The 27,400-nt window shown below is 37.6% G+C and overlaps 1 protein-coding gene across 2 annotated transcripts; it reads right to left on the bottom strand.

Moving 5' to 3' along the window:
- Positions 1 to 1,562: 1,562 nt before the first annotated feature.
- On the bottom strand, positions 1,563 to 27,182 carry inppl1b (inositol polyphosphate phosphatase-like 1b). Of its 2 annotated transcripts, none has more exons than XM_058397305.1 (27): positions 25,767 to 27,182; positions 24,679 to 24,742; positions 22,742 to 22,880; positions 21,641 to 21,791; positions 21,341 to 21,481; positions 20,387 to 20,474; positions 19,283 to 19,372; positions 19,031 to 19,153; positions 16,874 to 16,988; positions 16,635 to 16,735; positions 16,083 to 16,185; positions 15,434 to 15,630; positions 15,171 to 15,288; positions 13,115 to 13,211; positions 12,758 to 12,896; positions 12,425 to 12,524; positions 11,937 to 12,025; positions 11,089 to 11,170; positions 9,305 to 9,391; positions 8,922 to 9,029; positions 8,694 to 8,782; positions 8,356 to 8,443; positions 8,072 to 8,227; positions 7,734 to 7,815; positions 6,803 to 7,586; positions 3,850 to 3,965; positions 1,563 to 2,387 (listed from the first exon to the last, which is right to left on the bottom strand). In XM_058397305.1, exons 1-27 carry the CDS (start codon positions 25,901 to 25,903, stop codon positions 2,294 to 2,296), a joined length of 3,678 nt encoding a protein of 1,225 aa, XP_058253288.1. In that variant the 5' UTR covers positions 25,904 to 27,182; the 3' UTR covers positions 1,563 to 2,293. The 2 variants fall into 2 exon arrangements, with proteins under 2 accessions (XP_058253288.1, XP_058253287.1); XM_058397304.1 differs by having other exon boundaries at positions 21,341 to 21,484; positions 25,767 to 27,174.
- Positions 27,183 to 27,400: the final 218 nt, after the last annotated feature.

The raw sequence follows: 27,400 nt of genomic DNA, 5'->3' as shown, positions 1-27,400 counted from the left end.
GTATCTTAAACTATATAGTATCTCTGAAAGAAGTTCTATAGCAGGAATCATAGACACTACATGATGAAGAGAACATTTCATGTTGTCTCCATCCTCAAACACAAAAGCTCAGATTTGCTTTAAAAATTTGGACAAAATCGCCAATTTAGAAGAAATGCACTAGAGGAAGTGAAAGAATCTAATGGAAAAATTAACTGAAAAAGAAAACAATTAGGCTAAAGGGCCACTACAAACTTGACCCAAATGTAATTAGTGTTAATTATATTTAAATTATCTGGCATACATATACTGTATGTAATAAAAAAAAAAAGAAAGAAAGAAAGAAAGAAAGAAAGAAAGAAAGAAACAAGGGGCAATATAGGGACAGAGAACAGATAAGTAAATTGAAATATGCAAAGAAGTGTTTGGAGGAAACCACAAGAAATGTTGCAAGAAAATAAAGTCTGAAGGCATTTTGAAATTATAGACAAAAGAAAGTGAAAGAAGATTCAGGATTGTTGTTAGAAATTATGTGAGAAAGTCAGAAAGCTTATAAATGAATCATTTCTACATCAATATGCGTCACCCTTACTGTAATGCAATTTAAAGCCTATTTACACCACCACTTGTCAGTGAGTTCTTTTATTTGATCACTTTTCATGTTGAACCTGTAGTATATGCTATACTTTACTGTATATTGGTATCTTAAGAGTTGATGTTTTATATAAACAAGAATGACTCACTCTTATACGGGGATTACTTCTGCTTTTGGATCTGATTCTTCCTTGATTACCATAGCTGACTGGATGTTGGAAGTTGCATCAATACTGTGAATACCAGTGAACTGAGTGGGAATGTGAGAAGGACAAATACTTACTTATCTCATCAGGCCTGGATGGACCCCTCTGTCTATGGGGAATAGTGCCTATTGAGTCGATTCATTGCTGAAGAGTGTTCACTACTTTCCATAGTTTTCGTCAAGTGGACTAGTATTTAATTTCAGACTTGCTCTGAACACACAGCCAAGCTTCATGTCGACAGAAGAGTTAAGACATGAGAACGTAGAACGAAAAGTCTTTCTGTTCCGCAGCTTAAGCCACAAGTTTAAGCCACATCTGCTAGTCTGATTGCAGAGGGTAGTTTGAAGGTAAAGGAGAAAGAGAAGCATTCAGCCTATTACAAGAAACAGGGTAGTTTTCAGAATCTGAATGACAAAAACAGCACACAACTACATGGTGGAACACATAATAGTGTGTAAAAGTCATTACCCTCCCTGCTGCTCTACTTTTCCTGCTGTCTCAGTGCCTCACACTCACCCACAGTATAGAACACAGAGAGTTCAAAATGAGTTGAGATTTTGTATTTTTGCTGACTTCTGGCATAGAAAATAATTAGTTCATGCCTTAATACTAACTATATAATGTCAGCTGTGGTCCAAGACTGAATTAATAAAATAAATAAATAAATAATGAAAAAAAGGATAAATTAAGAAAAGAAGGTTGGCCAGGTATCATGTGGGCTAATAGTTCATACGAGTAATAAAACTTTACATAAATTAAAATGTTAAATGAGTAGGCAGATGATAAAAATAAAACAAATATTTAATAGTATAGAATATTAATTAATTGAAATGAGCAAACAAGTCACACAAGTGGGGTGGGGAGGTTTTTTCAGATCATGGAGGAGAACAGTCAGTCCAAATGATCCAGAAAGACCCACGTCATAAAAAATGAGAACAATGCAGTTGGTTTGCATAGATTTATAGTTTTATATGAAGACAAGGCAAACAGGAGGACACTTTACAATCTGGTTTCAAAATCTTCGGACACGTCAAATTTCAGATACACCCTTTACTTACTGGAATGTACAATGCTTACTTACAGGTAGTGCAAAGTTATTTTCATAGCTTGGCCAAGTTTTTTGGATATATTGGATAAACTCAGTATAATTGTTTTTATTTAACAATGAGAGTTCCTAGGGTGAGGTTAGCAGGATGAGGTTCACAGGTTTGACCACATTCATACTCTATTATTGACACAAAAGCTGAATCATGATCGAATGATCAAATCCTCTTGCAAACAGATATAATTTATGTAACTGCTTTATACAAGGTAAATAGTAGAGATGGAATTGCAGAGAATAAAAGTTAAGACTTGGGTGGTGGCTGAAACCTCAGTGAACTCTGATAGAAATAAAGCAAATATACATCATTAATACATGGATTTTAAAACAAAGATACAAGGAAAGGGTTGCACAAATTCCTTTTCTTTAGTAAAATACTCTAAACTTAAAGCAGTCAATCATTTCCAAGGATTCAGTCCCAAATCTTGGGCAAACTCTCCAGGATCCGCCTACGATGTGATGGGTTTGTTACACCAGAAGCCCGCAGATCCTCCTCAGTAATCCCACTGCAGAGAGAAGAAAGAGCACAAACCTCAGCACAACTGCTAACAGATTATGTTTAACCCTAGACAGATTGTTAATACAGAACCATAATAATAAACCATATCCAGAAAACATGCTCCTATATATATAATAGACAGATCCAAATCATCAAAGACTATATGATGATCTAGATCTGGTAAAATAATAATAATAATAATAATAATAATAATAATAATAATAATAATTATTATTATTATTATTATTATTATTATTATTATAAAGCAATAATGTATGTGATGTGTATTTCATATTTTACATATTTTCATCTAAGTGTGTAATGTGTAAGAACAATGTAATGCAAAATAAATAAAATACAAGAAAGGAAAAAAACTAATTACAAATGTAAAGATTAGTTAATACATAAGTAAGAAAGAAAGAAAGAAAGAAAGAAAGAAAGAAAGAAAGAAATAGAGGAATACATTTTTTTATTTGTCATTTTACCAGGTCTGACCTTCTATCTATCAGTTTTTCATAATTTAGTGTCTTGGATTTTTTGATAGAAAGTATTGAGTCAATGAAGAAAGAAAAAAAACCCATGATGCTTGTGAGTCACTCTGACAACCCTCCATTTACTGTAATTCACAGATTTAAATTGGAGGGAAATTTTAATCAGATATGTCAGACGCCATCTCGGATGCATCCTCACACTTGAAAATAGTAGAGCCAAGCCTAAAAAAATTCTTTCAGCTGTCTATGAGCCAGATAGTTCTAAATAATCACCCTGAAAGACACACAGAGCCTGAAGGACAGCTTGTAAAGTTGCATACTTGCACAAGCAGCACATTGTCAGATCTGGAGAGAGAAACCTTCTTCCGTGCGTTTTAACTAGCACTCTAGCATTAACTGGATAGCTTGCTATTATCGGCTCTGTGCTGTGCTCCGATCTCGCAGAATGATGGCATTTTACTACAGCACTGCTAATTTACAAACACGGCACTGCAGGGTAACAATAAAGGACAAAATTGCTAACGTTAGTTAGCTAACTGTCTAGCATAAGTATCCTAGCTAAAAGACAGGCTCTTGTTTAAGATTAGAGGTTTTGCCCTTTCCCCAGTGAACGTGATGCACACAAGATGTTTATTCTCATAACAATAAGGATTTCTCAACAGCTGCAAGTATAATAGCCAATTATAGTCCATTGGCCAATAATAGTCCAATAGTAGAGTCTACAATATTTTAGGGATCTTATCTAGTGTCTAGACCCTAAATTCAGCCGTGGATTCTAGTTGTTTAAGCATTATTTGCCTCTCACAGCACCAAATCCAACATTATTATGTGTTCTTTTGGAAATAGCATTTTGCAAACATCTTGTAAACACACTGTAATTTTAATAACTTTATTTTTTACATTTAAAAACACCACATTGGTTTGACATGGCAAATGTTCATTTTGTCTGCACATTCTCCTTCAGGGCAGTCATCTCACCTGAAGTAATCCAGATCATTCCAGCCATTGAGACTGAGTCCCAGTGTATAGCGCTGCAGCCCCAGACTACTAAGCAGCTCTCGTACCGTCTCTGGAGCTCCATGTAAGACTGACACCTAAACACAGGAAAACACATCACATTATCTCCTGTCCACACCAGCACAAACTACACTGTAAATTACAAAAAAACCACACTAGAAACACCAGAGAAATTTTGGGGCCAAAAAACCCTACTCTTAATAGTCTAACTTAAATGTTCAGTAACTTAAATGTTTAATCATTTTAAAGTCTCATCTCTCATATTCAACACCCTCTATTAAGGTTTCCTTTACACTAAACTCAAATTTTCCCTTCAATTGCCAACTTGTTCATTTAATGAGGTTTGGGGGATTATTGTTGAATTATTTGACTTTGAAGAATTTGTGAAACTTAATACAGAAGGAGGTCAAACCAGATAATCAAACAAACAGAGTATAAGGCCTGCTAATGTCAAGAACGTTAAAAAAGTGAATTAAGCATATATGTTGTGGTAAACTTTAAGTATGGGAGTGTTAAAGTGTGAAATTGTGGGTGTGGCTGGTAGATGTGTTCAGTTAGTAGTTTTGTGTCTGTGAACGGGGAAGTGAGTAAGTGTTCAGGGGAGAGTAGAGTACGGTGCATGCTGCAATTCGGAGTTTGTTGATTGCAATGTGGATTGCCGTTGCTGTGACACTAATTATTATTATTGCATCAAGGAAAACTTAGGAAGAAAATCCAAAACATCCTAAACATTATGTATATTAGAAATATATTGTTTTGACTTTTATATTGTGTATTTTTGCCATATTTTCCATCCCATGAAAGACTGTTTCATGTTTATTTTATATTATTCCTGCTACAGTTTATCTCACATTTTATGACATTTTATTTATTCATTTATTTTTATTTTTATTTTTTTAGAATAATCCAGCTAATTAACGCTTATTACCTTTTTTTTGCCTGTTTTGGGGATGCCCATGTTTGGCATTGAATTTCTTTGTCATCTCACACTCTCACACATAGTGGTGATTAATGGCTTTAATAATTTTTAGTTTTTCATAATAATGTTTGGTTGTACCCACCCTTCGACAGGCAATAGATTCATAGAAATGAAATTTTTGTAAGTGTTTATATATATTTGAAGTAAATAGTGATTTGAAACCCATTTCTGCTATCTAATAAAGTGCTTGTTTATAAGTATCTAAAATTTGTTGTTATATGTTATATTTGTTAGATTTGTTATATAATTTGTTATATGAGTTATTTTCAACCAGTAAAATTATGTGTAAGGTTACACAAATAGAAATTACAACATCTCACACTGAAAGCCAACAGTGTCCTGACTAATTTTATATCAGACCTGTGGCTAAAAAATAAAGCCTTTGCTTATACCGAATGCAAATGTCCAATAAGTAAATTTCCATTCCGCTGGACTAGACTAGACTAGATTAGACTAGACTCTATTCTGCACTCTCGTGTTTGAATAAGGGGATCGAATTTATGAAGTTAGTTATTGTTATTGTTATAGACCAAAATTAGAGACCATAAATGAACCAGATGTTACTTTGAATGTAAAAGCTGATAGAAAGAGAAATACAGTGCCTTGCAAAAGTATTCATACCCCTTGAATTTTTCCATATTTTGTCACATTACAAACACAAACATAAATGTAATTTATTGGGATTTTATGTGATAGACCAACACAAAGTGGCACATAATTGTAAAGTGGAAGGAAAATGATAATCATCCCCAGCCCTCCTGAGTCAATACTTTGTAGAACCACCTTTTGCTGCAATTTCAGATGCATGTCTTTTGGGGCATGTCTCTACCAGTTTTACATATCTAGAGAGTGAAATTTTTAATAGCCCAAGCTCAGTCAGATTGTCAGACCATATTTCTTGGTGTGGATGGTGTGTTCAGGGTAACGTGTAGTGTTAGTTTTCCACCACAGATATTATGCATTCATTCTAAAAAGTTAAATTTTGGTCTCATCTGACCGGAGCACCTTCTTCCACATTTTTGCTGTGTCCCCCACATAGCTTTTTGCAAACTGTTCTTTAAACAATGGCTTTCTTATTGCAACTCTTCCATAAAGGCTAGATTTGTGAAGTACATGACTAATAGTTGTCCTGTGAATAGATTCTCCAACCTGAGCTGTGGATCTCTGTAGCTCCTCCAGAGTTACCATGGGCCTCTCGGCTGCTTCTGATTAATGCTCTTCTTGCCCAGCCTGTCAGTTTAGGTAGATGGCCATGTCTTGGTAGGTTTGCAGTTGTACTATACTCTTTACTTTTTTGGATGATGGATTGAACAGTGCTCCATGAGTTGTTCAAAGCTTGGGATATTTTTTTTTATAACCTAACCCTGCTTTAAACTTCACCAGAATTTTGTCCCTGACCTCCCTGGTGTGTTCCTTGGGCTTCATGATGCTGTTTGTTCACTAATGTTCTCTAACAAACTGACAGCTTCACAGAACAGCTATATTTATACTAATATTACACACACATGGACTTTATTTACTAATTAGGTGACTTCTGAAGGAAATTGGTCCCACTGGATTTTAGTTAGGGGCATCAGAGTAAAAAGGCTGAATACAAATGCATGCTACACTTTTCAGATTTTTATTTGTAAAAATTTTTTTAAAAATTTATAATTTTCTTTCCAGGAATCATGTGCCACTTTGTGCTGATCTATCACATAAAATCTCAATAAAATACATTTACATTTGTGATTGTAACGTGACAAAATGTGGAAAAGCTCAAGGGGTATGAATACTTTTGCAAGGCACTGTAGGTGTCTATGTCTTTGGCTATCTGTTATTTAGTGCAATGTAATTTAAAAAACTTTGCTAAAGTAATTGTAACATGTGGTCTGTATTATTTAATAAGTATTTTCTCTTTAAATCATCTTATGCATAAAGATTCTTTCAACTCACCTCTTTCTCACAACAGTAACTGGTCTCAGTGGCTACGGTATACTCATACCCATAATGCCTTGGTAAAGCTGACCTTTGGTTTGAGGGGTACTTCTTGCATGCTGGCATGAAGTCCACCTCACTCAATGATTTGGCAATCTGTAGAGCAGTAAGTGAGTTATCTCCTGAAGCTACAGGCGTCTGATCCTTCACCCATGAAACTGATGCTTTGGAGAGAGGAACTCTAGTGGACATGTACGGGTATAACTTTGGTCCATTACGCACTGGCATTGGCCGCTCCTGCTGAAACCTGGAATAGTCCTTCTTAACTGTCCCATGCACATCCTGTGTGAAGACAGAACTGCTCATACTGGCATTCTCAAATCTTTTGCTTGGTAACATTGATTCCTGAGTTATGCTAGGCCTTTGAATTTGTGACTGAAATGAAGTCTTGTTTTTCTGGATTTGGGGAGGATTTGATTGGTCTGGTCCAGGAAAAAGTTGGTATGAGGAAATTGGACAGGGTGTAATATGAGTTTGGCGGTCACAAGGAGGTGTGTATGGTGGCAAGGATCCAGGGATTTCAATTTCTGTGAAATCAGATCTGCGAGCAGCTCTGCAGTCATGGCTATGTCCCCCTGTTACTTTAGGAAGTTGAATCACAGAGTCCTTGGCCCACACTACATTGGGTTCTTTGGGTGATGGGTCTTCCTCTACCTGCCGCAACACAGGAATGCCTTCGAAAATGAAGTAGGCTGGGTTTGTGTAGCTATTTGGAGCCACTGTACGGGAAGAGGATGATACACTGGAAAAGATCCAAATAAAATCAACTGAAACTGAGTAAATGCTCAGTTAGGTATGTGAACTTTCAGAATAACAGTAAATGAAAAAGTCTTATGGGAAACAGTTTCACTTCCTACTAGCAGCAAAGACGAAGGCATATATTACTCACGGATTGTGAGATGCTCGGCTGGGTGGGGGAGACCAGGGGCTCTTAACTATTCCCTTCTCATCTTTTTCAATACAGATCCATTCTGTAAAGAAACAAAGATTTTACACTTTATAAATAATATAACTGTCTGGGGGGAAGCCTAAGAATGGCACTCCAAATGCCCCAGGATGCATCTGGGCAGATTGTGTCTTTAGGAAGCCAAAAGCGGAAGTCACAACAGATGAAAAGGAAAACAGAGGAACCAAAAGCAGAAGAGCCAAAAAGGGCACCATGTGACTAGGTCAAATATTAGTAAACTATAATGAACTGAAAAGAATTAATGGAGAGGTGAGACTCACCATAGCTCCTCTCCTGTGACCGGTACTTGTTCAGTGGTATATAGACCTTGATTTGACCACGGATGGAACCCATCTCTTCACCCCTGTGGGTCAGGCAGGTTTCAAATGACTCTGAGTTACTTGCCACTATGGACTGCAGAGCCACACAGCATTCACCTGGAATAACATACATGCCATGTGCCATTTCTTATCACACACATTCACTCATTGTGCATTCACTATCACACATCTTCCTTTTCAATGAAGGTCACTGTAAATGAACAGAGAAAATGTTTACAAAATACCATATGACTCAAAGCCATCACACGACTTCACAGAGAGCAGCAAGTGTTGGTCCCGAAGGCATGCCATATCTGAGACAATAGGCTGAAGCTGGAGAGAGAAAATGCTGGTTCACCAGATTGCTGGGTTCTTTTTTACCATTAACACAAACCTAAGACTTTTGTCATAGGTATAAACCTATCCTACATATACTATAAATATATATATGTATAAATAGCACTATATTTCCAAAACTGTGAACTATGTTACCAGTATACTTTGTCATTCTTTAGACACTACATGTTCTTTAATTATTCTGATCTAAACAAATAAAGAAATAGTCACTGGTTTATCATGGAACCTTGGGAAGCTGTTTGAAAGACCAGCTCATTTTGAGGAACCCCGGGACATCACAGCTCTGTGAGTCATTTTCTGCTGAACGACGTGTCTCTACACAGAAAAAGAACAAAAAGAGAACATATAACTCCCATATGTATGCTATGAACCATGGTCATTTCACTAGATGACAACAAGACAGGCAAACATTTGGGTTCCTCTTAAACTGGTGAAAATGGTGAAGAAAAATCACCTTCAAGACACCGAGAGTGGAACTCGATGAAGAACTTGGCCTTGCTGGCAGTCTTCACTATGGCCTCAACCGACCCTAGTTCAATCCAAGACCGGTCCGAACATGAGTCTAAGTCCAAAACAATAAAAGATATATTTGATTCACACAAGAATATTAATCAATCATAGCATGTTTAAGAAAGTTTCTTTTCCAGAACAACTATATGCAGTAAATATTAATGTATTAAAATAAAAATAAAGAAAATGAAAATATTTTGTAGTAGTTGTGTTTGGTGATTTTTTAGTATCAGTTATGAATCATTTATAAATTGTTTTAATGTATATCAGTCAGTCAAATAAACAAAAGAGAAAGTCACAAGACGTTATTTCACATCATTTACAGACCTGCTTTAGGGAACTGTGCAGACACACTGACTTGAAACGTTGCAAAAACAGGAGAGTGATCACTTGTAAAGATGTCATCGGTACAACCTGTAGGAAATGACTAAAACTTGAACAAGTCCACAATGAAAAATGTCATGACTGAACACATGTATAAATCAGGCAGTGTGTTCTACAGGCTTACACATTACCAACACAGTACTAATGTAATGGTGTTCATACATATGCTATACGTGTTTCAGACAGCAGTCAATGAGCTATTTGTACTCTTGACCTTAAACTCAAAGCCATTTACTGTATTGTTATTGTTAACTGATTTGCTGATCTTGTTTTTTTTTCAAAGGTGCAAGTCATGCAGAATATGACTCTGATGGTGGACCACAGACCAGTGTTGTGGTGTCTGCAAACATATTCTCAGGAAACGTTTTAGTCCTTGTGCTTATCACTGAAAAGGTTTGTGAGCGTGTTCTCCTTATATGACATCTGTAACAGTCATTACACATTCATTACATTAGTATGTGAATATCCATATAATCTTTTAGATTCTGGCAGCTTCAACTGGATGCCAAAAAAGGTATCATGAAAATTATACTTTTACTACTTTTTCTGTATAAACAATCCATTTTTAGTCTAGTCATGAAAATGAGTTGGTCTTGTGCTTGAAAAATATTTGTTATTTACATTCATTTAAGATCCTAAGTTTATTTGAGAGAATTACTAATATATAAGTTAGTTAAAATATAAGTTAGTTAACAGATTGCATATTTGTTACATATGCATGTAAAATGTATTGTTTAATTAACTATAATAAAAAATAGTATGTTTTGTGAGATGTATATATATACAGCTCTGAAAAAAAAAAAGAGACCACCGCAAAATCAGTTTCTTATGTTTTTGTCTTACAGGTGCATGTATTGGTGAGATGAACAGTTTTGTTTCATTTTTTTGTTAACTGCTGGTAATATTTCTCCTAAATTCAAAATATAACTATTGTTATTTAGAGTGTATATTTACAGGAAATGACAACACATCAAAATAACCCAAGATCATGCAGTATTTGCAGAGCTTTAATAACTCAAATAAAACAAAATGCAAATAATTTGTAAACAAATTGTGTTAATGCTTTGGCTACATAACATTAAGAAATCAGTATTTGGTGGAATAACCCCGATTTGCATGCGTTTTGGCTCCATGCTCTCCACCAGTTTTTCACATTGCTGTTGGGGAACTTTATACCACTCTTTTTGCAAAAAAAGCAGCTCAGCTTTGCTTGATGGTTTGTGACCATCCATCTTCTATATATATATAGAGGGGGGGATAGTGATAGTATGTGTATCTATTATTATAATTGTTATCATTACACCGCTTATCCTACTGGAACCTATCCAAGGAGACTTGGGAAACACAAGTGAGGGTACACCCTGGAAAGGATGCCAGTCTATCATGGGGCACAGTTACAAACACACACTCACACACCCATTCACACACTGCAGACAATTTAGTCTTTGGAATACCTGAAAGAGAACATGCACACTCCACACACACATGCTGGTAACAGGAATCAAATTCCTGACCCTGGAGGTGTGAGGCTACCAAGCTAACCACCAAACCACAATGCCCCCCATTATTATTATTATTATTATTATTATTATTATTATTATTATTATTATTATTATTATTATTATTATAATATTTTATATATATTTTATATATATTTTATTATTACTATTATTATTAATAATACAGTATGTGAATCTAGTGTGAATCTTATGTGAATCTTAACACACCATATGAAGTACAGGTGCTGTAAGTCTCTGGATAGGATTTCCACAGGACACGATCACACCATGAAGGTCCATTCACACGAACCTGAGGACAGACAGAATTGGAATCAATTATGTCTGTGTATGTGTGTTTGTATGTATGTGTATTTATTAGGTTCTAACAAGTTGCACTAGGGTTGGTGTTATATGAAATTCCCATTATATTATGTCAATTCATCTATTAGCTTCAAACATAATGCACCACCTGGTGCTATCATTTACAGTAACGAATTACTCAACCCAATTTTAGAGGTCACAACTGACCTAAACATGACCCTGGGTGTCTCTTAGAGCAATAAAAATAGCATCAAATATTTTCCTATTTAGGTCTTTGCCGATGTTTCATGGTAGACATTGTGCAGTGAAATAACACGTATACAGGATGTTGGTTAATGTCTGGCTGAAGTGTAGACTGTGTTGAAGGCTTACGGGCAGACATTTACCGCATGGCCAGAGTCAGTAAAGGTTAAAATAGAAAAACATGTGGTGGGAAAAAGAAGTTGTTAGTAAGCTGAACTATCTGTATTCTGTCCTGCTTTAAATAATGCCATATCGACATACATGCATGCTATTCTTAATATTTCATTTGGGTTGTTAACATACCATATATAACTAAAAATGTAATAACATACAGTGTATATACATATGTATATTAACTTGTGTAAATATCTAAACACGCCCCACAGTATCTGAACATTCTAAAATTAGTTGCATTATGTGTCCTAAAATGCAACTGGTGTCTCAAACTGCATTAGTAGACATCAGTAGACTATTAAATGCAAGATAGGTAGATGTAATGAAAAGAGCTTTACCCCACTGGTCTTGTATTTTTGCCATAGGTAGCAGTCTCTGGAGCCCCGCTCATACCGGTAAGTGGGTGGAAACGTAATCTTCTCTTCCTCTTAAGAGTGAGCAAGAGAAAGAATACACAATGTCAGAGATAACATGTCAGATCTCAAACACAGTCACCATCACTATTAATAAAACCATGTGAGTAAAAAACATACCCACATTATTTTACATTTCATCTGGTCAGTGCATATGCCTATTTTTTTATTATTTCCTCTTAAATATGAATAAGACCATGATACAATGGGGCATTATGCTGTAAAGCATTGAGAGGAATTTTGGTTGTCTGATATTACTTGAAATAATCGATGTATTATTACCATTGTATAACCTTCGGTTAAAATGGACCAGAAGAGCTGCATATTTAGATTTTGATACTTAAAGTGCATGAAATAGCCAAGAATAAATACAGTATTGTCTAGGAAGGGGCATGAATAAATTAGAGCCATACTGAAGTTAAAGAACGCTTTTCTTTTATGGCGCTCTCTCGTCAGCTGGTCTGCATACATCAGCTCATCAAACTCACGCTTTGACACATGCTTTAAAATGTCCTGTAGGAGAGAGAGAGAGAGAGAGAGACCATCAATCAGGCATGAGAGGTCTTGATCTCTGAAACATAATATAAAATAAACTTAGTTGAAGAACTGATTGCAAGGGCCTGAGCAAACCAGATTCCCATGTGAATAACCAAAAGGAAAGCTTAGCACAGAAATGTAATGTAATAATAAAAAAAATTTAAAAATGGGGGAATGCACAAAGGGTGACCATATAAGGCAAGAGTGACCTCAACGTCAAGGTCCAAGCGGTAGTTCAGGTCACCACACCAGAAGAGATGAGTAAAGCGCAGGCTGATGTCAAAGGCAGCAAGCTGCCGGTCACCAAGCGATAACAGTCTGAGGATGTCCTGAAAATTTTGGTTCCTCCTGGAAGGGAGTGATCAGTAGTCAGAATACAATATGCAAGGCTAGAAGGCTGGGTTGCAGCATGGAAAACATGATTCAGTCAATCAGCACTGAAGTCTGTCATCACTAGACTTTGTGATTGTTAAATTAACAGGAAAGGAAGTTGGCTAGTACTACTGAAAACTATTTTAACAGTCAGTGTGTTAAACGTGCTTGTGACTAGGGGTGTGGATGCATACCGGAGTGCTTTCTCACTGCCAGAGGTCAAATGGCAGTTCACAAAGCCCATGGACGTCCCATTGAAGAGGAAGGAGATCCCTACGGCCCCTTTGTTTCCTGCAACCATTCAGAAAAACATTGCACAAATATATATATTTTTTGGAAAATGTAAAAAGTTCATGCTACAGTGATATTATATCATGAAAGTAGGGAATTTAAGTAGAAGCATGCAATGGTGATTGCCTCATTTCAAACAATTTATTGAAACAAAAGCCAACAATGGTGGGTATACCACAACAAAAAATGTCAATGTCTCAATAATTTGTCATGTTCCCTTGACCATCAATTACAGCTTGACAACGACGTCTCATGTTGTTCACGAGTCAACTTATTGTCTGCTGAGGCATGGCATTCCACTCTTCTTGAAGAGCGGCCTTCAGGTCATTGAGGTCCTGGGGTGCAGGGTTACGAGCCTCTACATGGCGACTCAGCTGATCCTATAGGTTTTCTATGGGATTCAGGTCTGGAGAAAGTGCAGGCCACTCCATTTGAGGTACCCCAGCCTCCAGCAGCTGTTCCCTAACGATGCGACCTCGATGAGCTGGAGCATTGTCGTCCATGAAGATGAAATTAAGCTTGTGTTGTTCATGCAGGGGCACAGTGACTGGATTAATGATGTTATTCAAGTAGTATTGGCTTGTCACTGTACCATTCACAAGATGTAGGGCAGTTCTGTATTGAGTAGACACACCTGCCCAGACTGTAACTCCACCACAACAGTGGCTGATGCATAGCGCTCTCCTTGACGTCTCCAACATCGTTGGCGGCCATCATTTCTGCTCAGCATGAATCGACTTTCATCAGAGAATAGCACTGAGGCCTACTGGTCCCTCGTCCAGCGTAAATGCTCCCTGGCCTGGTGGTGTGGTCAGTTACCCTTGCAGGTCGTCTAGCACGCAGACCACACTGATATAAACAGTTTTGAATGGTCTGACGTGACACTTGGGTGCCTCTCACCTCCCTTAAATGTGCCTGGAGTTGAGTGGCATTCATCATCCAGTTCCGCAGGGCACTGTTCACAATGAAGCGGTCATCAACATGGGATGTGGCCAAAGGACGTCCACTTCTATACCTTTCTGTGACTCTTCCAGTCTCTCTGTATCTCTGTCGCAACCTGCTGATGAACCTCTGTGACACTCTAAGCTCAGTGGCCACTTCCCTCTGAGAACATCCTGTTTGAAGCCTCGCAATGGTGAGGTACTGTTGATCAATTAGGTGTAGTTAGGTGTTGTCTTGGTCTCATGATGTCAAAATGTGAACAGCATGATGAAGAGGACTGTTTAAATACCAATTCTAATTGAACCAGAAAATTTATTGTTCGATTCATGGATCAAACACCAGTTGTGAATTTTGCCGTTAAGCACCTTGTTAGAGAACAGCAAGTTATGCAAAAAGTACTGAAACACTGAACAGTTGGACATGTGCATTCAAAAGTGTAGAGAAGGTCAAATTAATTTAAGGTTATTGTGCATTTTAGGTGCATCCTGAAATTTCACCCGAAACCCGAATATCCTTAACTTACCGAGAATAATTATGATATAATGATTGTGTCAACTTTTTTTGGTGCTATTTGAGATCGATATCATTGGCATTTGTGACAGTGATTTTGAAATAGCTGAGCTACTCTTGCTCTCTGGAGTTTGTCTGCATGTATGAAACCTGAGCTTAATGATTAATGATTTGCTTTTCTCTTAGATTTGTTCGATATTTGGCTGTGGGCCATAAAGAGAGAGAGAGAGAGAGAGAGAGTTTGATGTTGAACCAAACCAAACCAAACCTTAATTGTAACATTTGCCACACAAATGCCCAAGATTGTATCACAAATATTCTACCATTTAAAACACACAAAAAGTGTGTGGGTGTGTGTTTGTGTCTCTGTGTGTGTGTGTGTGTGTGAGAGAGAGAGAGAGAGAGAGAGAGAGAGAGAGAGAGAGAGAGTGATTGACTGAGTGTGAGAAAGAGATAAGGAGGGAGGGAGAGGGAAGGAAAGACAAAGACTCTGTGAACGTTTTGTACCGAGTGTATTCCCCAGTCCTGTCTTCACACTTGCTGTGTTTACTTGGCTGATCCGCCCATCGTGCTCTGGTTTTACAAACACAGCCAGTCTGATGTTCCACAGAGACTGCACTGCCACCTACAGGACATTTACACACAGCACAGGATCCAAGCAAAAGAAATAAAAACAAGTTACATTAATAATAATAATAATAATAATAATAATAATAATAATAATAATAATATATGAAGACATAATAACGTGATGATTTTACTATTTTAACCTGTTTGAAGTCAATATTGGTAGCATTTTTGAGTGTGGCTCTGATATGCTCAGTCCACTCCTTCTCTCCTTGAGGGTTATCCTGAGTGCCAAATGCATAGATATCATGAGGCAGACAAGCCGTGGAGTCATCAGGAGTCAGCCCCAAACCACAGCATGTAGCCCACGACTGTAGAGTAGGAGGAGGGGGAGAGCCACCTACAAAGAGGTAAAGATAATAATAAGCTGGTTTTCACTTTTATGTGGTTATGTTGTCTTACAGTTTGTCTTACTTTAGAGAATAAGAGAAGATGGCCTTGATCTCTAAACCCATGTTAACATCCTGTGTTTTACATCATTTATGTATCTGCCTCTCGAATATGGTCTCAGATATGCAAATTGTAACAGTTTATGATAAAAAAAAAATAATAATAATAATAATAATAAAAGGTAAGATTATTGTTATGGCAGGGACAGGGTTTGAATCTTTCTGACTTTGTATGCATTTTGAAGAAACAAGCTCCAAGCTGAATTGCTCTACAGACACAATACAGCATTTACTGTACAACTACTGCATAATGATAACCACATAGCTGTATTTTATTTGTAAGCACCTTATAAAAATATTATAAGTATGCAATACATTTGAAACAATACATTTCCAGCTTTACCCATGTTCCATGTGCCCACAAACACTGAGACAATGTCAGGCTCATTCTGTTGGGAGAATGTGTTCTTCATCAGCTGCAGAAGCTGGCAGAAAGCCTCTCTTTTCTGCAGGGAAGATACGTAAATGTTAATATTTTGAAGAAAATGCTGATTCTTTTATTGTTTCTTTTCTTTTCTTTGTTCCTCTCTCTTTCTACTTTGTTTCTGCACTATAACAAGACTTTGCTGGGGTCCGTGACAAGCTGTGTTTTTGTTTTGTTTGTTAACTTCAACCGAATGAGAAAAGCGAGGTTACTGATAATAGTAATGATAATAATAACAGTAACTAATCTTTTTTATAGAGATGGCACAATATAAAATGCCACTTTAAAATAATTTAAAAAAATACATGATGTGTCTTTCTTTAATGAATAAAAAAAATCGCAGTGGCAAATTTTTGTGAGCAATTTCTGTGAAGTTAGTGTTACAAGGTCACAAGGTCATCGATTATTTTCCAAACACTATATACCCTATCATGTTTTATTTCCTTATAAATTAATATTTTTTTTACTAACCTTAAAACTCTCAAACAGTAGCTCTCTTGGAGGCTTGTGATGACTGTCCACTACCATCCTCAGCTTAGCTGGACTGCTCTGAAACTTTACCAGCTGTACAACTGACATTCAAACAAACATTACAATAAATTCTTAGAGCTTTGTAATACAGTAAGGATTAGTAGTATAATATTTTATGGTTTGAGAATGGACTATATTATTAAGTTAATTAGTTCTACAGTCATGCAGGGAAAACTTACTCCGGTCATGTGTGATTGTCTCTATGCCAAATGAGCCGGTCTTACTGTCAAACAGCAGCACGCCATTGTCCACATCCACTGACACCATCTGCCTTCCATACTTGAACACCTTCACCTAAATATGTGCAAATACACGCCTGCATTTACAATATCAGCCATAACATTATGACCACCTGTCTAATATTGTGTTGGTCCCCCTTTTGCTGCCAAAACAGCCCTGACCCATTGATGCATGGACTCCATTAGATCCCTGAAGGTGTGCTGTGGTATCTGGTACCAAGATGTTAGCAGCAGATCCTTTCAGTCCTGTAAGTTGCGAGGTGGGGCCTCCATAGATTGGACTTGTTTGTCCAGCACATCACACAGATGCTCGATTGGATTGAGATCTGGGGAATTTGGAGGCCAAGTGAACTCCTAAATCTCATTGTTGTGCTCATCAAACCATTCCTGAACCACTTTTCCTTTGTGGCACGGCGCATTATCCTGCTGAAAGAGGCCACAGCCATCAGGGAATACCGTTTCCACGAAAGGGTGTACATGGTCTGCAACAATGCTTAGGTAGGTGGTACAAAGCATGACACTGCCTCCACCGGCTTGCCATCTTCCTATAGTGCATCCTGGTGCCATGTGTTCCCCAGATAAGCAACGCACACACCCGGCCATCCACGTGATGTAAAAGAAAACGTGATTCATCAGACCAGGCCACATTCTTCCATTGCTCTGTGGTCCAGTTCTGATGCTCACGTGCCCATTGCTGGCACTTTCCGGCACAGGGGTCAGCATGGGTGCCCTGACTGGTATGCGGCTATGCAGCCCACCATACACAGCAAACTATGATGCACTGTGTATTCTGACACCTTTCTTTCAGAACCAGCATTAACTTTTTTAGCAATTTGAGCAAAAGTAGCTCGTTTGTTAGATCGGACCACAGGGGCCACCCTTCACTACCCACGTGCAGCAATGAGCCTTGGCCACCTATGACTGTTCCTTCTAACACATCAACTTTAAGGAAAAAATGTTCACTTGCTGCCTAATATATCCCACCTATGATGAGGAGATAATCAGTGTTATTCACATCATCTGTCAGTGCTCATTATGTTATGGCTGATTACTATATCATACTGATACATGGGAGTAGCAGACATTATTTTTTTTAGCAGTAGAAGTAGTAGTAGAGGTCAATGTGGTTTTCAGCATCATATGATGTGAAACTGAATCTCATAATAATAACAGAAGACCCTCTGCATGCCTTGATATTATCTTTTTCTTTAGCTGCCATCACTATGCTTCTGTTACAGTGCAGATTTCCCTGTTGTGGGACGAATAAAGGATTATCTTATCTTATATTATTTCAGTAAAAAAAGGAAGAAACTTTTTTTTATTATTATTATTTGTCATCCAGAAAAAGTCATCTTAGCAAGTTAAAAAAGCTTTAATATCATCAAAATTATTTGGCTTTACCTATAAAAAAGATACAAGAGGCTCAAGAGATACAAGAGACCAAGGCTAAGATTATTAAACCTAAATAAAATTTTTAGACTTATTTTACCTTGTTAAATGTTCTTTGCTAAAATACAGCATTATTAATATAAGAGTAAAACAGAAAAATATGTCTAGAAATAGCATTCATAATCTTGTATTATTGTATTATTCATAATCTTGGTTTATTATATTATTATAACGATATAGTAGATAAATCTGACTAGATTCAAAATATTAACACTTGCTATGGTGTCTTTGCTGCAGGTAACACAGTTAGCTAGTTAACAAGTTTAGCTAGTCAACAGAGAAAGAACTATTCCTGATCACTAAACTAAATTGTTTTTGTTGTGATTATTAGTTACCATTAATACAATTACAAATATTTGATTTGTAATGCTAGCATAATATGTATCATAATGTTTAGCTGGCTATGGCTTTTTTTTAGCTTGTAAGGAAAGATTTTAGTATCTAATAAAAATCTTATTCAAGTCATATACAGATAGGTGTAGCCACACTGTCATATTCAGTGGGTATTTAAGTATGTTTTGCCCCACTCCAGCCTGCTTCCCTAATAAAACCATTATGGCTAACCTGGCAAACCCAGTGAAAAAGCTCTGACTCTATGCCCTGGATATCCTGCACCATTATGGTAGTGGACGAGGAACAAGGATTTACCTGAAAGCTGTGCACAGGAATGACTTTAGCAGGAGATTTTACAAGTGATACAGGCTCAGGTACAGGTGCCGGCTGCACAGAAAGGTTGTGATTGGCCACAGCCTCTTGGAGGGCTGTGAGAACCTGTGAAAGTCATGGCACAGTTTAAATATAACAATCTAAAGGAAATAAAGTAATAAACACTTCTTATGAGGAATAAGTAATACAGCATGTGTGACTTATGACTGATGAATGTGTAGTGACTTTGAATACCCTCTTCTCTAGAGATGACAGCAGGTTGCATAGAGTTGATATTTTGTAGAGCAGGGTATCAAGGTTCTCTTCTGGACCCTTTCCCATATTCTGAAAAATTCAAAACAGGTGATATTAGATAGATAGATAGATAGATAGATAGATAGATAGATAGATAGATAGATAGATAGATAGATAGATAGATAGATAGATAGATAGATAGATAGATAGAACTTTATTGTCATTGCAAAGTACATTGCAAAGATATTAATATTAGACATTATAAAGCATATAGCTATTAGAGTGCAAAGCCATCATCTTTTAAAGCTGTAGTGTGTAATTGAGCAAAGGAAGAATATTATAATACGTATTGTGTGTAATATAATGTTCATGAGCTTCTGTGAGTTATCCTGATAATTAGCTTGGCGAGGCACGGATAATGTTGCTTGATCAGACAAACAGAGTAAGAGCTAAGCAGCTGACAGTAGCTTAAAGACAAGCTGTGTTTGAGAGATTTTTCTCTTTCATCTGATACTCAGTAACTTTGACAATCACACTGAGGCACACAATAAAGATGTTGTAGTCATGGGCTTTCTTTCAGCTTGCAGTTGAGTTGTGAAAATCTACTTAGGCCAGTGAGTTTTACTTACAGTCACTTGTAACACATTTGTACTAATAATGTGGGCAATAGAGATTTTTTTTTCGGAAAGCACACAGTTCTTCTACATGACAGCTGAGACTACATAGTGTGAATAAACATGTGTTACAGAGTAAGGCTTGTCTTGAATTCTCTGTCACTTCTGAGGTAAAAACGTCTGCTGTGCAAAGTGCATTAGAGACAAGTTAGTGAAGTTAATGATTTCTCTGTGCAAATACACCCGTTTAAGTAGGCAAATGTCTGATGAGTAGAATCAGATGTTGGACTAGACTGAATGACGGACTGTAGTTATTTAGGATAAGACTTGTCTTCATTCATATAAATGAATTATATTAATTATATATTTTTTAGTCCTAAAAAGTACTAAAATTTGAAAGAGAGTGCAAAAATTACTCTTTTTTACAGTCTCTACATTGTTTCAAGTCTAAACTTTACTAACAATTTCAAATATAGATCATATAGTTTACCTGGATTTTAGGACTGGACAAGGGACAACTTGGATGGTCAAAGACTTTAGCCAGGGTCTCCAAACTGGACATCGTCTGATCAATCTCACTGTAGATGCCAGAATTAAAGACAGATATTATCCTCTTCTGTTTGATTATATATTATAGCAGTATTTTCTAGAACAGTTCTGGGGTCTGGAGCATTGTTATAGAAGAAGGAAATCACAACCCATCATTATCAAAGATTAAAAATTGATGTCTCATAGCTATTAGGCCATGTGTCTTTGAATTTGTTTAATCCAATATACAAAACAAAAAAAAGGCCTATAAATAATATCAGTTTGGCACTAATGAATTGTGAACTATGGCCAAAAGTGGACAGCTGACCACTCACTCTCATATGGTGTGCTCTTTGAACATATTCTATCCCAGGTTTAGTCACCCCTTTGCTGTTATAATACCCACCATTTTTTGGGAAAGTCAATAGATTCAGCTAGATTCTGGAGTCTGGCTGGGGAGAGTTACCCAGTCAGACACAAGAGCATTAGTAATGTCAGGGAAAGAGGTTAGGCGAGAAGGACTGAAGACCAGTCAGCATTCTGTTTTACCCCAAATGTTAATGTTTCTACAGCATACAAAGATATTCTATATAATTGTGTGCTTCCAACTTTTTGGCAACAGTGTGTGGAATGTCCACATGTGGGAGTGATGTTTAGGTGTCCAGATACTTTTGGCTACATAGTGTATCTGTAGAAATGCAGTAATAATAAGCACTGTGACTATAGTAAATAGGCAAATTATCCATTTTACGGTTAAAGGGGTGTAATTGTTAAACGGGTCCCTGGCTGGAAAACGTGAGAAAACCCCTTATTGAGTAACCACACACACACACACACACACACAGATACATGCCATTTTCACCAAAATCTACCATGATGAAGTCTATATTTCTGTCAGATAAGAGTGGAGTTGTACCTGTGCAGTTTATGGCAGGTGGTGCAGAGGATTCGCTGGAGAAAGTGTAATCCTGAGCCCCCTTTCTTCAAACTCTCCAGATCCAGAGTCACATCACCACGCAAATATTCACCAAGCAGAGCCACCATCTCAGAGGTCACACTACTATACACACACATAAAGTTATACCATTTGTAATGCCATATCATTCATTTCTGACTGTGCTATAAGTCCCTATACCTCTTTGGTAACCATCAAGCTGATGATAATTATTTAATATAGAAAGTTGCATGTGTAATATAGAAAGACGGCTGAGTTCACCTGGTTGTGGTGATGCCCTGCAGTCTTTGCAGCAGTAGCTGAGATGCTGGTGTTTGAGTTGCAGGAGGTGACTGGACTGCAGGGGGCGCCTGGACTGCAGGAGAGGAAACCACTGGGTTCCACACTGAGCCTGGCTTCTCATCATCTCCGTCTACAACATGAACACATAACATTATGAAAACCACAATGACAAATTTGGGAATACAGTTCTGTTTATGCATTTAAGGCATCTTCCCTCTATGAACTTTCAGGAGCTAAATTTTCCAAACATTCTAGCAGACTGTGAGCCAGAGTAGTACAGGTTTCACTTCCAGTCTTTGACAGCATGAAAAAATTAACACAGTGTATTGGAGCATTAATATACTTTAGATGACCACCTGCCTTTTTTATTCTTTGAGTGACAAGTGTACTGAAATCAGAAGTATATCTATTATTTCTATTTATATACATCTTTTATACTATTTTTTACTTTTCACAGACAAACATAGCAAATATTTTTAAAAATTCCTAGGATTTTTATAATTGTGTTTAACACAAAAATGCACATTGTTCTGTTTCATAACATCATAACAAGTACAATTCGATTATAAGCACACCCAAGTCTGGATTCAGTGTGTATTGTGATTGTGGTAGCATTGCATTTTTCATATGCATGGAAAAGCAAGATGTGGTAGCATATAAATGCAGAGGATTGTAGTCTTGATTGCTCACTCAAGTGTGACAGTGCTGTCCAAAAAATAAATAAATAAATAAACAAGAAATGAAGGCATGTGCGGGTTGTTATATTCTGGTAGGGTCAAAATATCCCCACAAAGAAAGGAATGGTTCACAGTTTTTATCTTGCTGAACCTCACAACGACAACCAAAATATTAAATAAATAAATAAATAAATAAATAAACCATGAAGATTTTATTAATATACTAATATACTATATACTAACATATACTAATATAAAGTGCCAAATGGTTTCCTTTCTGTAACTGAAGCTAAGCCTAGGGTTAGGTTTAAGTCTAGGCACAGTGTTAAATAGCTGCTTTAATAGTTATATCAAGATCCTTTCAAGGACAATAAGACAAAAAATGTGTGTGCATGTGTCTTACCTGAACTTTCATCCACTAGTTCGGTCTCTCTTACGACTGGATAAAGCAAAGGGATTACCAGGCCTTTGTGGGGTTGCTGGTATCCTAAAACTAAATCACCAAGAGTTCGGAAACAGTTCACCTGCACTCCCTGTGTGGTCTGTACGAAAGGAAATGCCCACACACACAAACACACACACACACACAGAGATAGAGAGAGCGAGAGCGAGAGAGAGAGAGAGAGAGAGAGAGAGAGAGTTATTTCACCATGACAAACAGACGGATTTCACACTTGTTTCCACCAAACATAAAGAAACCCCTCATGGTCAGCCCCTACTCTAGCCACTACTCGAGCCACTGAGTTTATACCCTTTGCAATAATTTCAGAGCAGAACAGTGCCATGGAAACTTGCCCAACATTTAAAGAAGCAAGCACCAGCCCAGCTTTTTATATTTACTGCCACTGTTCTGAAAATTAAAACAGAACCCAGTTTCATCACACAGTAATAAACCATGTGGACCAGTTTCTTGCAGTTTCCAAAACCCAAATGCAGCTGTTAAATTAGAAAAAAACAATTATAATCTGTTGCTACAAATACTGCATGCCTTGTGTAATATGTGTACTAAAACATGGCAAAAATACATACAGCACATTTATGCATACATTTTATTTGTTATGTTATTTATTTCTTTTTTATTTTTTGTTAGAAAATTGTATGTTCCTCATATGGTAGACAACACCATTTTGGCATATTCAATCAACAAATCCACTTTGGTCGCCAAAACATTCTTCAAACAGCAGCATTTTCCTCCAGACTGGAGGAAAAGAGCTTCTTGAAAAACGATTAAAAGGGCAGAAAGAGACAGTGGGAGAGGCTGGATTGGAAAAAGTCTGCCACTTAAATAAAATGAACCGAGAAACCAGCAACTATTCTTACTTCTAAAGAGAGAATCAACCACAAGGCACTGCTGACAGAAAACGAAAAAGTGTGTGTGCGTGTCTGTGTGTTGGGGGGACATGTTTTTATATCTTGGTGGGGAACAAATGTCTCCACAAACAGAAATATCTAACTATTTGGGGACATGTAGCTGGTCCACACAAGGAAAATTCTCTTTTTTTTGTAGCTACAGCATTTAAAAGAGCAATCAGCTTAGTTATTGAGGTTAAGTGGTACACTTAAAATGTGTGTGTGTGTGTGTGGGTGTGTGTGTTAGATTAATTATAGAAAATCTAATGGGTTTATGGTGCGTTTTACTTCTGCAACTGTTATGTTGGACTCCATGTGCCTTTAATTTAAAAAATAGTATGAATTTAACTACATAAACATCCCAGATAGGACTAACACATGTAAAGCACAGTAACACAGTATACATATACATAACTATATCTTTCTATATAAGATATAACTATATCTATATATTTTTCATTTGATATAGTATAGTATTTATAGTATTAAACAAATCATCATAGCATCAAATCACAAATAATCACAAACCCACACACATGCTCATGCAAAATGACCCATTCCAGCAATTCTGCACGGGATAGTTACTATGTGTGGGTGTTGAAGGAATCTGTGTGAAACACATCATTTACTCAGAAAACTACTGAAGTCATTCACCAGACATGCAGTCACTTGGAGCCACACACACACACACACAGACAACAAACACTGATGGAACAAAACCAAAGCACAGTGAAAGCACTAGAATTGCACTGTTCCTCTTGTCCTCTTACAGTTCTTACAGTTTAAGGAATTGAAAATGTTACACTTGTATACAACAACATTGCACATATAATAAAATGCCCAGTATTCCTTTACTTGTTAACATGTTCTGTTAATTCAGCTGCTATCCCCTGAATAAAACAAGTAGATTAGTGTTCTAGATACATTAAACACAGCGTTTAATGTGTCACGGTGGTTTTCTCTTTAGTAGCCAACAATGTGCCCCCTCACCTGAACAGCCAGCAAGCCGTCTGCATCAGGAAGGATGCGGTAAGTGTGAACATGGCGCTGGAATCTAGAGACAGCACAAAAAATGATTATTAGTGACCATGAAAATAAACTACACAATAAATACTGAAGTGGCCTCAACAACCAATATACAGACAACATCGAGTGGTTCATGCCATACCCTGTTACTAGGCAGTGCAATCTTGTTAATCTGCTATGTGCTTCAACCTATGTCTTATTTTTTAGCCCTTATCAATTCCTCAATATTGTGGTTCAGCCACTTTGGGGCCATGAATGTAAAGCCTTCATAGAAATGAATTTGTATGGCATTGCCTTTTAAATAAAATCTGAGAAATAAAAATGAGCTGCTGTGGGTAAAACATATAAATAAACAAAATGAAGAACAGAAATAAGCAGAAAGAGGAGGTGAGTCATGTAGAATGCTAAGGTGACAGCGAAAGGAAGTGAAAAAGAGAAGGATGAAAGAGAGTAAAGGGGAGAGAGAGTATGAAAGAATTAGAGAGTAGAAAAAAAAAACACTGAATGCTGGAGGCCTCAGGCTTTAGGAATGTGTCTGGAAGGGAGAGTAAAAAAGGAGCAGTGCCGTCTTTCCCTCCAGAGGCCAGGTGGAGAAAAGGGGAACTATTCTGATCTAGTGGGGATCCGGAAAGGCTTGCTGACTTACTCTTCAACCAAAATCTATAATAAATGGCAGACAGAGCATATGTGAGAACCTAAAAACACCTCCAAGCTACACACTCACGGTGTTCTCCAACAGCTCACTCCCTTTTAGCCTCAGCCTCAATGGTTCTTAAGTAGGTATGTTTCATGTATAAATTTAATCCTCATGGGGGACAGCTGCCAGAACACAAGATTGAGACGTGATCATTCATGTTCTTGGAATTAAACAACTTCTGAAAATACCATGTGGGTTTATTTGAAACCATACTTAGTACTAAGCAAGAGAGTCACAACATGAAGGTTAACTCCTCACTTTACTGGTTGTTCCTGATAAATTCAACCTGCCAGCAAGTACGGATGAGAGTTGAAGTTGGTGTGTGTAAATCTATGTGTGTGTGGCTGTTACTTACAGTAGACAAAGTGCGTAGGCACCAGGCACAGACTCGCTGTCCCGCACCAGAAAGCTGCCGTCCTGCCCGGCTCGAGCCAGCAGCTCCTCTGCCTGAACCCGACTAATGTCCCTGTGGTACCATGCTGGTGTCGTCATTATGGTGCAAGAAGGCCACTATCAAATAACTTTTGAGTCCTTATATCCACCTTGTAACTGCCAGGATAAACAAATCAGTGGTAGCTTTCCAAAAAAATGATCCAAGGCAAGCAGAGAAAGGATGAAGGTCAAAAGAAGACCTCAGCTCACACACTTTTTTCATCACTGCAAGAAATAAAAGTCTTCAAATTACTTCCAACAAAACTAATTGACCTTCACCGAAGCCAAGTACTGTCTTGACATAATAAAATATGTTCGCTTTCCCCAGTAGTGTGCGCAATCCAGAGGGTGTCTCCAGGACCGGTTCCTTCAGTATGAAGATTTGGCAGTTGTTCAGGTGGAGGATGATCTTCAACAAGGTTTCTTCCCTGCTATGTTACTCTCAGAGCAAAGATGACCAGCTGATGCTGGAAGGTCAGCAAAACAGTCAACTCTCATGTAAACACTAATAAAAGCATCTATTGTCCCTACAAATGACCAGTATTAAAAACTCTTCCACGAAGCGGAACATAGAGCAGAGCAGAAAATAGAGATCTGGAGCGATATCCAAGTGTACGTCAGAGCAGAGCCACCACAAAATTCAAATGATTTTCCACTCAGTCGTTTTTGCCTTATAAGGAAAACAAGGGGGAGGAACCCCTCGGAGAAGTTCAGCTGATGTCTGCAACCTCCACTAAAGTGCAGTCACATGCAGCTGGCAGTCCATGAAGAAGTGTAGTGACAGCAGACAGGTCTAGACTTCACGTGCAGAGACCTGCATGATGAAAACAATGTCCTCATGTCCCTAAAACTGCTAGCACAGAGATGCAGGGTTGTAGCCAACAGCCCCCGACGAGCACTGAGCAGTCATAGGAAGTGCTTCACTGTTTCACTGCTCCAGATGGCAGAAAGGAAGAGAGTTGCGAGCAAAAAAAACCCCACAGTTTAGAAAGAATTCCCTGAGTGACTTCACTTGATCACTGGTGCGTGAAACCAAGTCCGGCCCCACAGTCTCACTCTCTTACAGCACTAAATGCTTGCTCTTACATGCTCTTAAGTATGCAGATAGACACAATAAGACTGTGTACCATATCTGACTCACCTTTAAATCAATGTTTGTGCTTATAACGCTCACTTCTTTCTAGTTCTCTGATCTCATTTCTAAGCGTGCCATTTCCCTCTTTCCCTGTTTGCCTCGCTTGGTCTCAGGAAGTTGAGGGAGCAGCCTCCTCCTCCATATGGATATGATCATTCCCTCTCTGTCCTTTCACAGTCTTGCTCCACCTTCATCCCTTTTCTTCTTTCTTTCTTTCTTTCCTCCTTTCTTTCTCGCGCTGTATGGAGCTTTTTCTCTCCACTGGCAGCTGTCTGGCTTTTCTGCCTCTCTCTACTCAGCAAAAACGTACTGCACAGCTCTGGCTAGCCTTCAACCACCAAACCAAAACATGTCTCTCTCACTCTCTATCACACACACACACACACACACACACACAAATAAATAAAAGTTCATACCCAATT

Source organism: Hemibagrus wyckioides, linkage group LG08 (assembly GCF_019097595.1).
Source record: "Hemibagrus wyckioides isolate EC202008001 linkage group LG08, SWU_Hwy_1.0, whole genome shotgun sequence".
Taxonomy (NCBI): domain Eukaryota; kingdom Metazoa; phylum Chordata; class Actinopteri; order Siluriformes; family Bagridae; genus Hemibagrus; species Hemibagrus wyckioides.
Note: the sequence above shows the minus strand (reverse complement) of the source record. Positions and strands in the feature narration are given on the sequence as shown.